Below are 15,815 nucleotides of genomic sequence, written 5' to 3'. Positions count from 1 at the left end.
TCGGATTCACCCCTCCCTTCGAGCACAGCCAACAGTTTATAGTACCCCCGAAAGCTCATCTTGCAATGCAGCACAAAACGCTTGTCAACTGTGCCTACATACTTTCCGAGATATACCCTTTAACTTTCCTAAACAACCATCCAAGCTCGCAAAGCTTACTCACAACACTTGTTGGAACTTTGATCCAATCAGGCAACACATATCCATCCGCTTTCTCATCATACTTTACATACTTCCCATCGATCCCTTGACAAGCATACAACACATCCCTCACTAAAACATCCTCCGATACCTCATTTTCTTCCTTGGACAAATTCACAAACCACCATAAAACCCATTAGACTGAGCTATTTTCCTATCTTGAGATAGAGCTTTAAGCAAATAAAGCAGAGCCCATTTGTTCCTAACACTACCGGGCCCGGTTTTCGATGAGAATTTGGTGTACACGTCAGCAAAAGTGAGGGCATCAGATGATTTATCTTGTGTAGCTAATTTGCGCTTAATTAATTCAACCATTGCGGCGGATTCATCGACTGGAATTGAAGGTGTCATGTGACTTGACAGTATTCGAATTGCGTAACGTAAGGATTGCTGGTATTGTTGATCTGAAATAGGGTTTAACGAAAGTAAACGGTGGACTAATTCTTTCACTACATCTAGAGCGCCGCCGTCCATGGGCGGAGATGGTGGAGGAACTGCTTTTGGTTTTTATCTCAATTCCTCCTTTTGGTCAAGTGAATGACATTCCTTTTTGCACCTTTTTGTGGGAAAATATACAAGCTTTTGAAACGTGTTTAATTGGAGAGGTAAGTCGACTAAAGTCTCTTGTAGAAACTTGTAGAGTCAGTTGAGGCCGCGACTTTCGTAGGTTAAAAAAAAAAAAAGTTGAACTAAAATAGCGCAAAAAAAAAAAAAAAAACATAACTAAGTTTCACGCATGAATTTCGTGCGTGAAAGAAGCCAACAAAACTTGCCCAGACCCTCCTTCCCCACCACGGCCCCAGTTTCAAAAAAAAAAAAAAAATGGACCCGCCATTAAAGGGCAATTCAAGGTCCCCAACCCCCAAAAACGTCGTTTTCGTGTTTTTTCAACGGAAGTCGATAACTTGGTATATCGAAGTGTAGGAGCGGGGCGGTAGGCATTCATTCGGGGCGGTTCGTAGAAACACCGGTAAAAAATGCAGTGTATTTTCAAAGTTAAAAATATTTTATTATGTATATATAGTAGATGTTGACCCACGAGCTTAGCCGTGTATTTTATTTTTTTAAATTTTTTGAGCATTTTTTTTCAATGAAAATCCCCAGCTCACTTCCCTTTGGTAGAACAGTTTAAGAGTTGGATTTCGGAATAGAACGAGCGTAGAGCTTCATTTGGAAAACTAAAAAAAAGCTTGATTAGGTATTTCATTCCCGAATTTTTCTATTATATTATTAAATATATTATTACTAAGCGTGATCATTGTGTAGTCGTTGCGGATATCGAAAAAAAAAGTTTTGCGCTTTTTTTTTTTTTTTTTATGCTTGCTTTTTTAATTTTTTTTTATTTGTTTATTTGTTGTTAATTAGTTAAGACTACATAACTAATACTACTCGTTAATGATTGAAAACCCTTATTTTAGGATTGATAACCCTTAGTTTAGGATTGATAATCGGTAGTCTATCTTAATATAATTTTCGATAAAAGATTACATAACTAATACTACTTTTAATGATTGATTTAAAATCGTAAAACGGATGGATCGCCATCTCTTGTCCAGGGCCTTGACCCAGAGTGTCACCCATATCTTGACCGGACCATGGGTCGCGGCATATGGACATCGACTATAAACCCTAAGGCTCGGTCCGTGCCGGTCAGGGGACTCGGCGTGGGAGATCTTAGTTTGCTACTTAAAACGTCGTGTCTTGGACATCTTGCACGTCGGGCGGTATCTCTTAGGTCGTCGAAGTTGATCGGGTACGGACATGATGGTCGCTAGTGGTGACCTTGATTGACGGTGGAGTAAACGGAGGCCTTTGTTCATCGCCTTTGGCGGGTAGGGCTACCGATTACCTCCGGGATGTGGAGTCATTTATGGACGAAAACGGGTTGATGAATGCATTGTATATTGAGGAGCCTCGAATGCGCCGCCTTAGCGGGATGAGTTGACTAAACTCCACCGGTTTTGCGACTCGGGATGGTGATATTTCGGGCGAGTGGCTTTTGTTATCGGCCTTTTATGCTCGGCTTGCGCCTCGAGACATGCGGCGTCCGATTGGAGAGGACACGCGCCGGAGCTAATGTTGATCGACGTGCGCGTCTATACCACTCTTTCGTATTGGGGCCATCTGTTCTCGAACACTTTGGGTCTCGTAGCTGAGCTTGAGGTATGCGGTATATCGACGATCTCGCCGAGTTAGGATGCTATAGTTGGGCGGCATGTTTGGGCTACGTATCGAGAGGATTACCGATGTTCATGGGCACGAGGGTAGGGTCCTTCACTTTTTTTTCTCGCTCGCCCCGGGTAATATATTTAAGTGTGTGTAATTAAACACAATTTTTTTTAAAACGTCAGCTGATAAAACATTTTTTAAATGACTATATAAGATATGGGTGTGGGTAGGTTGAGACCTTTCGGCAAATACCCATTTCATGCCTATGGGCGAATATCTTATTTGTGCGTGCGTACGCGGGAAGATGGTCGCGAGGCGTATGCCAATGTGCGGAGACACGCGCTGGCCTTACTCCCGTTTAGGGATCGGCTAGATCGCGTAGTGAGCGCGGACGGTGTGTTCGTATTTTAGATCACGCTCCAGATCGCACTAGCATTTTACTATTTTAATCTTTTATTGTTAATTAGTTGATTCCTTTTTACGAGGATTTTATATGGTATTTGTATGATCATATTTTGGATGTTTGCCCATTTTGTAGGGCTAGTCGGCACGTGGATGTCACGGTGTCCGTTGATACATATGGATATCGTTGGTACCTTTAGGAAACCCGCGTGTTACAACGATTTGGGTATGTACGAATATACGCAACTACGGATTGGGCGCGCCGGCCGTGAGGGACGGCGTGCGGGCATCGATGATGCGTCGTGCTCCGTATGCGGCGGCCGAGTCCCGAAGTTGGGATGCGAGGATGACGAGCCTAGCGGTTGTCGGACTGACACTCCGATCCGTGTGTACATGAAATGGAACACGTGCGGATCACTCGCGTCATTGTGACAACCCCAGGCGTGTCCGGATGGCCTAAGATGTAGCTCTTTGCGGGCGTAGAGACCAGTAAGTTTTATTAGTCTTAAGCAATCCATTCGTCTTATGTACTACTTTACAAATTTATTCGTTTGTTAATATTTGCAAATATATCGAGTACGGACCGTTGAGGAAGATGCGCGCGAACGGCGCCGTACGCGGGCCACAAGACGGCGACGTCTGCGGCCACGGATGATTGAGCTTGCGGGAGGGCGGTATGCGACAAACACGCTGACTTTGAGCGTCTCGGTGAGCGAGCGCCATATTCGAGGACTTCGTGTTTGATATGGCACCATGCTGCGTCTCTGCTCGGGGGCCGCTCGGGGGAGCCCTGCTCACCGAGCGTCTCGGGAGGCGGTCGACACGCGGAGTTTGATTTTTTAGAATAAAATAATTTATTAATTATTTTTTTGTATGTTCTTTCGTGTTTAGTTTAGAATAAATCTAAACTAAATTGTTATATGTTATTTCGGGTTCATTTTTCTACGCATGGATCCGTCTCGGCTCCGGCTATAGCTTCGGGGCCCGCTCGGGAGGCCGTTTAGGGACTCTCACCGGGCGCCTCGGGAGGTAGTCGACACACGGGTTTGATTTTTCTGATAAAATAAAATGATTTATTAATTATTGTTTATTTCATGTTTTAGTTAGTATAAATCTAAACTAAATTGTTTATATGTTATTTCGGGTTCATTCTTTGCAGCCGTAGACGGGACTCCAATGAGATTGACGAGACTCGATGGTGTTGTCCCCCGCATGGCCGTCGTCTCCCGATTGGAAGCATGTAATGAACCGATTGTCGGGTCGAAGAAGGGAAGGAAGGGAAGCGAGGATGATCATGCCATAGAGCATGTACAAATTAAGAGGAGGAAGAGGGATGGAGATGATGGTGAGGGTGGTGGGGTTGGCCTTAAGCCTAGCCGTACTCTAAAGGCTCCCAGATGTGCGACCTTAAAGTGTACATTTTATGTTAATATTATATATATTTTTGGTTATTATTTCTTAATGATAATTAGTTATCTTAGCCTTTATTATCAATTAATAATAACTCGTGCGACGTCTAAATTAATCAAAACCCTATAAAATATGACACTTAAACCTAAGGATAACAAGTTTCCAAACAAAGAAAAACTTACTTGAGCAACTTTAGAACCCACAAACGACGATCAAACATTTAGGTGTTTTTGATGTAATGGCCAGACATTATTGTACACAAAAAAAGATATTAAGTTAAATACATAAAATATTGATATTCCTGTGTTTTGAAACATGACTAATCTTCAAGCAAAGTACGGAAAAAACTTTAATTTTTAAAAAAATTGCCCAAAGAACAAAGGCAGGGGGCAGATTTTGTTGGCTTCTTTCACGCACAAATTTCGTGCGTGAAAGGACTCAAACTTTTTTTAATTTTTTTTATTATAGTTTGGTCCTTTCAACTTAGTTATGTTTTTTTGTTTTTGTGCTATTTTGGTTGAACTTTTTTTTTTTTTTTTTTTAACCTACAAAAGTCGCAGACTCGATTAAGTTTTATGGGACAGCTAATAAATCAAACGAAGTCCTCCTGAACAACCAAAAAATCATATCTCTAGCCTGTTTGGCTAAGATTTTGAGAAGTCAAAAGTGCTTATTTTAAAAAATTAAGGTGTTTGATCAATTTTTTACGGACAAAAATAAGTACCTTTTAGTAGCAAAAGTTATTTTTAGAAGCTAAAAATAAATCTTTTCCTCATAAGCATTTATGGAACTACACAAATTACTACTCTAATATTGATAAAATTATTTTTGAATTGATTAGTCAAGCATGAACTATTACTCTCTAAAAATACTTTTTTGAATAACACTTCTGACAAAAATAAGTAGATATCTAAAACGTGGCTAAACAAGGTATTCTTCTTAGCACCATACACAGTACCTCTGAATCAAATATTTAGATAAATAAAAAATAGAAATTCTATGATAGTCATATTAAATACTGGTACTATATGTTTCTGGTTCCAAGCAAGGATCATAATATGTCGGATTGTTAGATAAGAATTAACAAATAGTAAAGAAGTCATCGCAAAATAAAATAAAAAGCATAATGTATGAAAGAAAGAGTTACGGCAGAAAGAAGAAAAAAAAAACAGTTACGTCTACACAAACTCTCTCTTTGTATTGTTATAATTTTGATGTGTCATTTTGTAGTATTATATTTTACTGTATGTATTGTATTTTATCGTTTGTGGATATAATATTTGTGTAGATTGTATTGTTTCTTATAGTTTAATATTTTTGGTGTTTCATTTGACTTTATTGTCTCGTATAATGACTAATAAGTTTATTCAAATTCCTCAACTGATGTATGTACTTATCAAAACTACTCATAAAAATAATTGAATTTCGTAGTCTACCATCAATTATGTCCTTAGAAAAAATAAAGAAGTGACTTTTGTGCGATAAATTTGACAATCGGATGACTTTTATGTGATTAAAAATAATAATAGAAAAGTGACTTTTGTGTGAGAAACTCAAAATTGGATAACCAAATAAATAGTATCACAAAAGGCGTAGTAAGGATTCTTCTCTTCTTCATTCTGGACGAAACTCCATTCCTTGAACAATGAGGCCACTTTTTCCACCAAGATGCCTAATCTCCATTAATCGCGCATCAACAACTCCGTCTTCTGCTGTATCGTTGAAAAAGTTTCCCAGTTCTATTTCCATCCATCCATCATCTCTTCTCAAGGGCAGCGTCGCTCTAGGTCCTCGTCCTGATAAACGCACAACACTAGCTCGTTGCTCCGCTTCATTGTCTCTCTCAGAATCAACAAATCTAACAACTGCATTAGCATTTCCAAGGCCATGGTATCTATCTTCCAATTTGAACACTAGATAAGCAACATATTTGGTTCTTTTCGACAACATTCGAGTTTCAATTTTGCCTCGAATATCAAGCCAACAGACCCACTTGAGTGTAGCCACTTCTGAGAATCTACAAAAATATTGCACTTGCTCAATACTTATATTTAATAAAGTAATTTCTTTCAAAATTTATAGTACATGGAGAGGAAACGAGCAAAAATAAAACCTGGAGTCCGGGTGAGATAACCATTCCCAATACTGTGGTGTATTACCCCAAGCAATACCGAGTTCCCTTGCTGCTACCATAAACATTTCTTCCCCGTCTTCTTATCTAGCGAAAAGCTCTATATGACAGATCAAATCACAGACACAAAATATGAGGAATTAAAAAACAGACCAAAAGTGACAAGAAAGGTCCTAGACCACTTATGAATGGGCCAAACTAGTAACTGGTAATTGCACGATTTTCCCAACAACTGGATTGGTCTTTAATTTTTGCCCTTCAAATGAACTGGTCTTTAATTTTTGCGTACAAATCAGGTCTTTATGTTTGGGGGCAATAAGTTACTGTCATAATATCATGAAGTTATCTTGGCGAATTAAAAAAAGCTTATGGCGCAGAACAAGTTCGAGTTTGAAGGGCAAGAATTGAAGACCAGCCCATTTGAAGGGCAAACCGTGCAATTACTTCGGCCCTTCTTCATTGTTAATTAGTCAAATATTCTTGTATTTACTAAAAGAACGTTTCGTTTTGATAGGCTGGTCCAATCTATTGCTCTTTCCTTGTGCCGATTTCGCTCCTGGGGGTGGTTCCCAGGTACAATCTTTGTAACTAATGTTATACCCATGGATTGGCTAGTTCTTATTTGGAACTGCAATTTCTTAACTGTCGCGGTTTCTACCCCAGCTTACCGCATTTACAACTTTGCCTCAGTGGTCCTAATGATGTCTAGGCACACACATCTAACCTTTAGTTGATCAAATGCACATTTCAAGTTCGTTTCCTAAAAACCTAATTTTAATCATACTAATTGGAATTCTTTTTATTTCATAACGGAGAAATTTAAGAGGGTCAACTACATACAAGTTGAAAATTAGGCAGGATAATGGTTCACCTCCTACTCTTCTCCAACTACATACAACTATACATCACGTCTGCAATTTTACCACTAAACCAAAGGCCTAAGGCTAAATCAGATTTTACAAAGACCAAAATAAATTATTTTAATTACTCAAGGGATTGAAAACACAAACATTTCATGAAAAAACAAACACAAAACAGGACGAAAAAAAAAATAGAAAAAGAAATCATACCAGTTTGCCTCCATCAAGAAGAATTGGAGAGTTAGCGAGGCTGAGGTAAAGTTGTTTCTTGGAAGAAGAAACCATTAAAGAGTCTGATCTAGAGATAATATCATCATAATCAGAAGGAAAAAATTTCTCCCAGACAACGTCGGATTCTGCAGCAGACATGAATGTTCGCGATACAGCTGAAAATCTAGCAGCATCTTTTGGCGACGTTAAGGAGAGAATTTCCGATATACAACCTTCCGGCAGAAACCGGAAATAGTCCACTGGAACATGGGAAGAACTCCAAAAGAATTTCATCGGCTCTTGATGTATTCAGTTGAAATGGTTGCTGGATTGTCCCTGGCTCAAATTCTAAGTCAAGCATTCAAATTTATTGATTAAAGATGCTGAATTTTCGTACTGTCTATATAGGGGAAAATATACAAGCTTTTGAAACGTGTTTAATGGGACAGGTAAGTCAACCAAAGTCTCTTTTAGAAACTTGTCGAGTAAGTTTTATGGGACAGCTAATAAATCAAACGAAGTCCTCCTCAAAAACCAAAATATCAAATCTCTAGCCTGTGTGGCCAAGTTTCCGAGTAGTAAAAGTGCTTATTTTAAAAAGTTAGTATTTGATCATTTTTTAATGGAAAAATAAGTACTCCCTTCGCCTCAATTTAAGTGTCTTAATTTGACTGGATACGAAATTTAAGAAATAAATGAATTTTTTTGAATCTTATGGTCTTAAATTAAAGATGTGTGTAATTCTTTAAATCTTGCGATCTTAAACTTACCGTGTAGAATGTTTAAATTTGAAAATTACTAAATATAGAAAGACACTTTTTTTGGGACAGTCCATAAAGGAAAGTAAGATGATTAAATTGGACGTCGGCATCATTTACTCCTCCGTCATTTTTACTTGTCACGTATTAACCGATCTTTTATTATTAAAATTAAAAATAGAATAATTTAACTATATCACCTCTAATTATTACTAAAGTCATTTAATGATTGAAATCAACAAAACATACTTTAAAATTTGTGCAGCTACTAAAAATTCCTTGAATTTTTCAACCTAATAATTAATAATAAGGGTAACATAGATATGAAATGATAAATTATTTCTTGGTTTTCCAAACTAGACAAGTAAAAATGGAATGATTATATTTAGTATACAGGACAAGTAAAAATGGAATGAAGGAATAATAGCAAAAGTATTTTTAGAAGCTAAAAAAAAAAGGTTTCCCTCATAAGCACTTATGGAACTACACAAATTACGATTCTAATATTGGTAAAAATATTTGTTAAATTGATGAGTGAAGCACGAATTGTTACTCTCTAAGAATACTTTTATGGATAAAGCTTCTGACAAAAATAAGTAAATTTCGAAATTGGCCAAACAAGCTATTCATCCTAGCACCATATAGGAGTTCCTGGTTCCAAGCAAGGATCATCATATGTCGGATTGTTTGATTTTTTCTTGTTCAATACCAAATCAAATATATGTCGATTTGATTTGGTCTTTTAGTTTGGTTTGATTGTTCAGTAACTCATATGAGTTTTAGTTGAATGTCACAATCAGCTTACGTCTACACAAACTCTATCTTTGTATTGTTATAATTTTGATGTGTCATTTTGTATTATATTTTACTGTATTGTGTTTTATCGTTTGTGGATATAATATTTTTGTAGATTGTATTGTTTCTTAATTGTTATAATTTAATATTTTTGGTGTTTCATTTGACTTTATTGTCTCGTATAATGACTGATAAGTTCATTCAAATTCCTCAACTGATGTATGTACTTATCAAAACTATTCATAAAAATAATAGAATTTTGTAGTTTATCATCAGTTATTTCCTGAGAAAAAATAGAAAAGTGACTTTTGTAAGATAAACTTGACAATCGGATGACGTTTATGTGATAAAAACAAAATAGAAAAGTGACTTTTGTGTGAGAATGTAACAACCAAATTCTCAACACGGCTAACAAATTTTATTAATCCAAACACAGTAGCAATACAATAGGGATTCTGGAAATAAAAAAAAGAAATCCGATTGAAATACAAAGGATAGAAAGAAGGAGATGAGAATTAGAGATAATGAGAATGGAGATGAGGAGAAACAGACTTTTAAGTTTAGACTAAACAATTTTCGCATAATTGCTATTCTAACTCTTCATCCTCCTTTTAACGAGTAGTTGCTAAATGGGCCTGAATCCCAAATCAACCTTTGTGAAAGCCTTTTGACCCTATTACTTCATGGCCCAATAGTTGTTAGTGTGGGCTGCGGCACATTCATAACAGAGAAACCCAAAATTGGATAACCGCCGGGTGAAATTTACTCTAAATTGGCTCATTTTATGCCGGTTGTCAGCATACTGCGAGCGCAAGTATTATCCACATAGCACCATAAATAAATAGTATCACAAAAGGCATAGTAAGGATTCTTCTCTTCTTCATTCTGGACGAAACTCCATTCCTTGAACAATGAGGCCACTTTTTCCACCAAGATGCCTAATCTCCATTAATCGCGCATCAACAACTCCGTCTTCTGCTGTATCGTTGAAAAAGTTTCCCAGTTCTATTTCCATCCATCCATCATCTCTTCTCAAGGGCAGCGTCGCTCTAGGTCCTCGTCCTGATAAACGCACAACACTAGCTCGTTGCTCCGCTTCATTGTCAGTCTCAGAATCAACAAATCTAACAACTGCATTAGCATTTCCAAGGCCATGGTATCTATCTTCCAATTTGAACACTAGATAAGCAACATATTTGGTTCTTTTCGACAACATTTGAGTTTCAATTTTGCCTCGGATATCAAGCCAACAGACCCACTTGAGTGTAGCCACTTCTGAGAATCTACAAAAATTTTGCACTTGCTCAATACTTATATTTAATAAAGTAATTTCTTTCAAAATTTATAGTACATGGAGAAACGAGCAAAAATAAAACCTGGAGTCCGGGTGAGATAACCATTCCCAATACTGTGGTGTATTACCCCAAGCAATACCGAGTTCCCTTGCTGCTACCATAAAACATTTCTTCCCTGTCTTCTTATCTAGTGAAAAGCTCTATATGACAGATCAAATCACAGACACAAAATATTAGGAATTAAAAACAGACCAAAAGTGACAAGAAAGGTCCTAGACCACTTATGAATGGGCCAAACTAGTAACTGGTAATTGCACGATTTTCCCAACAAATGGATTGGTCTTTAATTTTTTGCCCTTCAAATGAACTGGGTTTAATTTTTAAAATTCAACTCACGTGTTTAGAGGGCGTAAATTCTGCCGTCATAATATCGCGAAGTTATCTTGTAGCGAATTAAAAAGCGCATAGCGCATGGACAACGTAAGTTGAGTTTGAAGAGCGAAAATTGACAAAGCCATTTGAAGGGCAAACCGTGCAATTACTTCGGCTATTCTTAATGTGTTTGATTGGGCTCGTCACGGGCCAACCCCGCTCACTTGACATGATTAGCTACAACCAGTCACGCATTCCACCATACATAATACACATCCGTAACATCAGGCCTTCTTCATTTTATAATTAGTCAAATTCTCTTGTATTCATGAAAATAACTAACTGAAAGGTGGTCTGGGCCTAGACCACCTAACAGCCCTTATGAATGGGGCAGGCCAGTCATTGGGCTATTCGTATCTGGCCGGGCTTGGCCTGTCACGGGCAGACCCTGCCCCCTTGGCATGACTCCCACAATTCCACACGGGCAATTCAATTACTTCTTTTGGGGTAGTTTTTAAATTTTGCCCCTCATATTTGTGGTCTTTAAATTTTGTCCTAAGCCCATTGATTCAGGGTTATTCTCTTCGAACTCAGTCAAAAAATTTAAAAAAATTCGCGAAAGGCGAGTTTGAATTTATTATCTTCCCGTGACTTTGCGTAGGCATATATTTTTTTTTTTTTTTTATTTTTAAAGATAAGCTTTTAGTTAGGCCTTAAAAGTGTGCCCGAACATAACTAAAAGTATCCGTAAGACGGAACTTTTTCCTTAAGGCATAACAAAGTTTGCCTTATAAGGCAAAATGTATCTTTAAGGAAAAGTTCGCTATGGGCATACTTTAGTTATAAAGGCAAAGTACCTCATAAGACATAACTAAACTATAGCCGTAAGGAAAAACGTAAAATGTATGGGCGTAAGCTAAAGTTTGTACAGCAAGGCATAAGTATGCGCAAGTGGCAACTTTTAGTTAAGGAAGTGTATGGGATTCGGCATACACTCCCCCCTACCTTGCGAAATTATTTTTTTATTTTATCTTTTGACGGATTGAACCTAGAACCTCGTATATTAAGTCCACCTTTTCCAGCGAGCGAAACCTTAAAGATACAAATATGACGAAAATTAAAAGCGCTTAAATATGAGGCAAAAATTTAAATACCACCCCCAAAAAAGGACAATCCGCGCAAAAAAATGATTCCACACATTACGCGGTACGCAATCATAGATATTGGGCCTTTTTCATTGAGAATTAGTCGAATATTATTGTATCCATGAAAATAATGCAGTTACAACTAGAATAAAACCTTTAAACTGAAAAGTTGATACACTTCGGATTGACAATTAGTCGACTATTCTTTTATAGAATCATATTTTCCCTTTCAGTACAGAATCTTAAAAAAAAAAAAAAAGATCCAAAAGTTCTTACACAAAAGGGTAAAAGCGTTCTATTCCGTATAGTTTAGGGGCAATTTTGGCTCATTTCAGTTCTCTCATCCAACTCTTTTTTTAATTTTTTTTTTCCTTTTGTTTTTTCTTTCTGCAATCTTCCTTTCAGCTAACTCCATTGGAAAGTAGTTCTGTTTTCAATTAGATTATGCTAAATTGAATTTTGTTTTGATAACTAAGCATTTTCAAGGGTCAACTAATACACAAGTTTGAAACTAGAAAAATAATGTGCTCATCCCTCTATCTTTATAAATAGGGCCCTATTTTCAAAGTTATTGGCTGTAACAAAGCCCGAATTTTCACATGCGAGGAATCAAAATTTTTAGTACATGGAAAGGAACCGCGAAAATATAAAACCTGGAGTCCGGGTGAGATAACCATTCCCAATACTCTGGTGTATCACCCCATGTAATGCCAAGTTCTGTTGCTGCTACCATAAAACACTTCTTCCCAGTCTTTTTATCCAGTGAAAAATTCTATTTGACATATCAAATCACAGACACAATGCCTCAACAATTAAAAACAAACCAAAAAGGACAAAAAAAAAAGGTCCTAGACCATGTAGAGAACTACGTGATAGAAGTCTCTAGACCCACACCACTCAACACCTCACGGGGCGGGCTAATTTAATTTGAAAGCGGCGGGGCCAATTATCTTTAACATAGACATGTCATTCGCAGAGTTAATTGCTACAAAATTTGGCGTGTAACTCTCCAAACTAAAGATAAAAACAAAAGAATAATAATTTGCCCGAGACTACAAAAATGTCCCCTTTTTTTTTTTTTTTTGATAAATACTGGGTAGGAATCGAATACAAGTCAGTGCCTTAAAGGTAAATCTGTGCACCCCAATACAACTATGGTAGCTGCCTAATCTTCATGTATCAACTTTTCCTTTTAAACGTCAATATCTAGGTATACATTTGCTCTCCGTTAATAATTGAGCCTTTCTTTGCCCTCCCGTTACAAAAGTGCCAGACATTTGCCCTTGTATATTTTCTTTTAGAATCACAATTGCCTTTTGAGGTAACATAATCTTGAAAAGAAACAGTGAAAAATCCGAAAATTACTAACCCTCTGTTTGGATGGTTGTTTCCTGTGGTTCATTAATGTGCGATTATGGTATGGTATAGTATGGTGTTGTATTATATTATCTTGTATTAATGAATACAATGTTTGGATAAATTTATGTCGTTTGTTGTAGTTTAATAACATTTATATTATTTGGTTTATTTGTATAGGATCTTGTAACTTGTAAGTTTACTAAAAATATCGCTTAACTCTTAATTAGAAATAATTTATATATATTAATAAAACTCGAGGTAAAGAATAAAATAGGAACTTTAAAAAATAAGTAGGTAGTGGGTGGGGAGGGGGTGGGTGGTGTGAGGTTGGTGATTGTGAGATGAGAGTGGGGGTAGTGGGTAGTAGGTTAGGGGTGAGTGTGGTTGTGGGGGTGGGGTTGGGTGGCGGTGAGGGGTAGTGGGTAGGGTGGGTAGTGTGGGATGAGGGTGGGGGTGAGTTGTTGTGGGGAGGGGTTGGGCGGTGGTGAGGGGTAGTGGGTAGTGGTTGGGGTGGTGGGGGGTAGGTGGCGGAGGAGTGGGGTAGTTGGGGGTGGAGGTGGGTGGTAGGGCGGGTGGGGGTAAGTGGTAGCGTGGGGCGGCGGTGGGGGTGGGGGTGGGGGTGGGGGGTAATTAGTAGGGTGGGGGTGGGGTGGGGTGGATGGTGGAGGGTGGAGGGTATAATGGAGAAATAAAATACATAACCACGGAAAAACCACGAATCTAATTTCAAAATTGGGACTTTTTATGGTTATATAACCATGGAATGAAGACTACGGGTTCTGGCAATGTCTAGGCAATAATTTTAAAACCTGATAATGGCTTGTGGTTTTCCCTAGAAAACTATACATTAATGAATCAGGAAACCACAAATCAAAGCGGGGGTAAGGAAAAGATTAAAAGTGTTCTATCTTGTACAGTTTAGGGGCAATTTTGGCAATAGTGAAAAATCCGAAAATTACTAAGGAAAAGATTAAAAGTGTTCTATTTTGTACAGTTTAGGGGCAATTTTGGCCCTTTCAGTTCTCTCGACCTACTCTTTTTCTTTCTATTTTCTTTTCACCTTCTTTTCCTTTCTCTTTCTTCTTCTTTGTCTTTATTCCTTCTATCTATTTGTGTTTTGAAGTTTTTGAGGCTTTACGATGGAGATGAAGGTGGATAAATTTTAAGAGTCAATTGGCACACAATTTGAAACACGGTAGTTAATGGGCTTATTATACTGCCATATCACAGTTAACTAAGATGAGTTAAAATATTAGAAAAAGGACACGAAGAAACCAGAAAAATCATACAGTTTGCCTCAATCAAGGAGAATTGGAGAGTCACGGAGAATTTGAGGTAAAGTTGTTTCTTGGAAGGAGAGAGCCATTAAAGAGTACGTCTGAATGTCTTGCATGTCGGACGGAAAAATTCTCCCAAACGATGTCGGATACCTTGTGGTCAGACATGAATATTCGCGATACGGTAGAATCTGCTGGCATCTTTTTGGCGGCGTGGGAAAATTTCCGATATGCAACTCGGCGAAGCAGAATAGTCCGGAACATGGGAAGAACTCCCGAAAGAATTTCGCCATTTCTTGATGTATTCGGTTCAAACTGTTACTTGATTGTCCCAGCTGAAGTTCTAAGTCAAGCATTCAAATTTATTGATTAAAGTTATAGAATTTTCAATTTGTCTATATAGCGGAAAATATACAAGCTTTTTAAAACGTGTTTAATGGGAAAAAGGGTGGCGGGGAGACGGGACGGGGACGTGGGGCCCTTTTGGGGGGGAACGGGACGGGACGGGGACCTGGGGGGACTTTGGGGGGCCGGGAGTGAGTTTTTTCTTTTTAAGAAAAAGACTAAAGAATACCAAGCTTTGAAACCGATGGGAGAGCCCCGGAACTAAAATCCCCTTTAAAAAAAGGGTATGAAAAAATTTTGGGAAAAAAAAAAATAAAAGAAAATTTAATGATAAAATGCTTTAAAAATGGTCTTTTTTTTTTTTTTTTTTCTTTCTTTCTTTCCCCTTTTTTTTTTTTAATAATTAATCATGTGCTCCAAAAATTTAAAATTTTATATAGCCCATTTATTTTTTTGCGATTAATAAGGTATCTCACATCAAGGTCCAAAAACTTGGATTGTCGTTTTAGTGGTTGAAAATCTAATCCCTTTTGTTTGAAGACTTGTTGTTGCTTTAAGTTATTTATGTTTTAGGGTTTCTGTTATTTTTATATTAATGCGCCTGCGGAAAAAAAAACTTCCCTCCCTCTTTGACAACTCAGTTGTCCGCAACGATCACGCGTTCCCCCTTTCATAAATTATTTTGTTATGTATATATATAGATGTTGAACCCCGGGCTTTGGGGTATTTACCTTTTTAAATTTTTGAAATCCTGGAGAAAAACGACTCCCCCGGCCCCCTAGCGCATGATTTCTACCAGCCCCTTCCCCAACATTCACTCGTAAATTTGGGGTTTCTTTTTTATAATTAGTCAAATTTTCTTGTATTCTAACAAAAATTTCCCAAGGCTAAGTATGCAAGGCAAACTTTAGTTAAGGAAATTTTCTTTCAATCCCCGCTTTTTTTTCTTGGAAAAATTTTTATTTTATCCGGGGGATTAAAGACCCGGGGGTTAGCCCCAAGCGAAGGAAAGACAAAGGCCTTAAAAGGGAAAAAAAATGAAATATGAGGGTTTTAAAAACCACCCAAAGAAGGGCAATCCGTGCA

The 15,815-nt window shown here is 37.7% G+C and overlaps 1 protein-coding gene and 1 pseudogene across 2 annotated transcripts; both read right to left on the bottom strand.

Annotated features, from left to right (window-relative positions):
• Nucleotides 1-5,786: 5,786 nt before the first annotated feature.
• On the bottom strand, nucleotides 5,787-7,805 carry LOC132040041 (F-box protein At2g02240-like; annotated as a pseudogene).
• Nucleotides 7,806-9,440: 1,635 nt separating this feature from the next.
• Nucleotides 9,441-12,567, bottom strand: LOC132040431 (F-box protein PP2-B10-like). 2 transcript variants are annotated; one of them, XM_059431071.1, is made up of 2 exons: nucleotides 12,402-12,567; nucleotides 9,441-10,219 (listed from the first exon to the last, which is right to left on the bottom strand). In XM_059431071.1, the coding sequence occupies exons 1-2, from the start codon at nucleotides 12,479-12,481 to the stop codon at nucleotides 9,817-9,819; spliced, it is 483 nt and encodes a 160-aa protein (XP_059287054.1). In that variant the 5' UTR covers nucleotides 12,482-12,567; the 3' UTR covers nucleotides 9,441-9,816. The 2 variants fall into 2 exon arrangements, with proteins under 2 accessions (XP_059287054.1, XP_059287052.1); XM_059431069.1 differs by lacking the exon at nucleotides 12,402-12,567 and adding an exon at nucleotides 10,313-10,507.
• Nucleotides 12,568-15,815: the final 3,248 nt, after the last annotated feature.

Source organism: Lycium ferocissimum, chromosome 12 (assembly GCF_029784015.1).
Source record: "Lycium ferocissimum isolate CSIRO_LF1 chromosome 12, AGI_CSIRO_Lferr_CH_V1, whole genome shotgun sequence".
Taxonomy (NCBI): Eukaryota; Viridiplantae; Streptophyta; class Magnoliopsida; order Solanales; family Solanaceae; genus Lycium; species Lycium ferocissimum.
Note: the sequence above shows the minus strand (reverse complement) of the source record. Positions and strands in the feature narration are given on the sequence as shown.

Coding starts and splice junctions, on each gene's coding strand:
- LOC132040431 (XM_059431071.1), bottom strand. CDS start 12,481: ATGGTAGCAGCAACAGAACTTGGCATTACATGGGGTGATACACCAGAG. Junction 10,220..12,401: donor TTATCTCACCCGGACTCCAG/GTTTTATATTTT, acceptor AAATTTTTGTAG/ATTCTCAGAAGTGGCTACAC.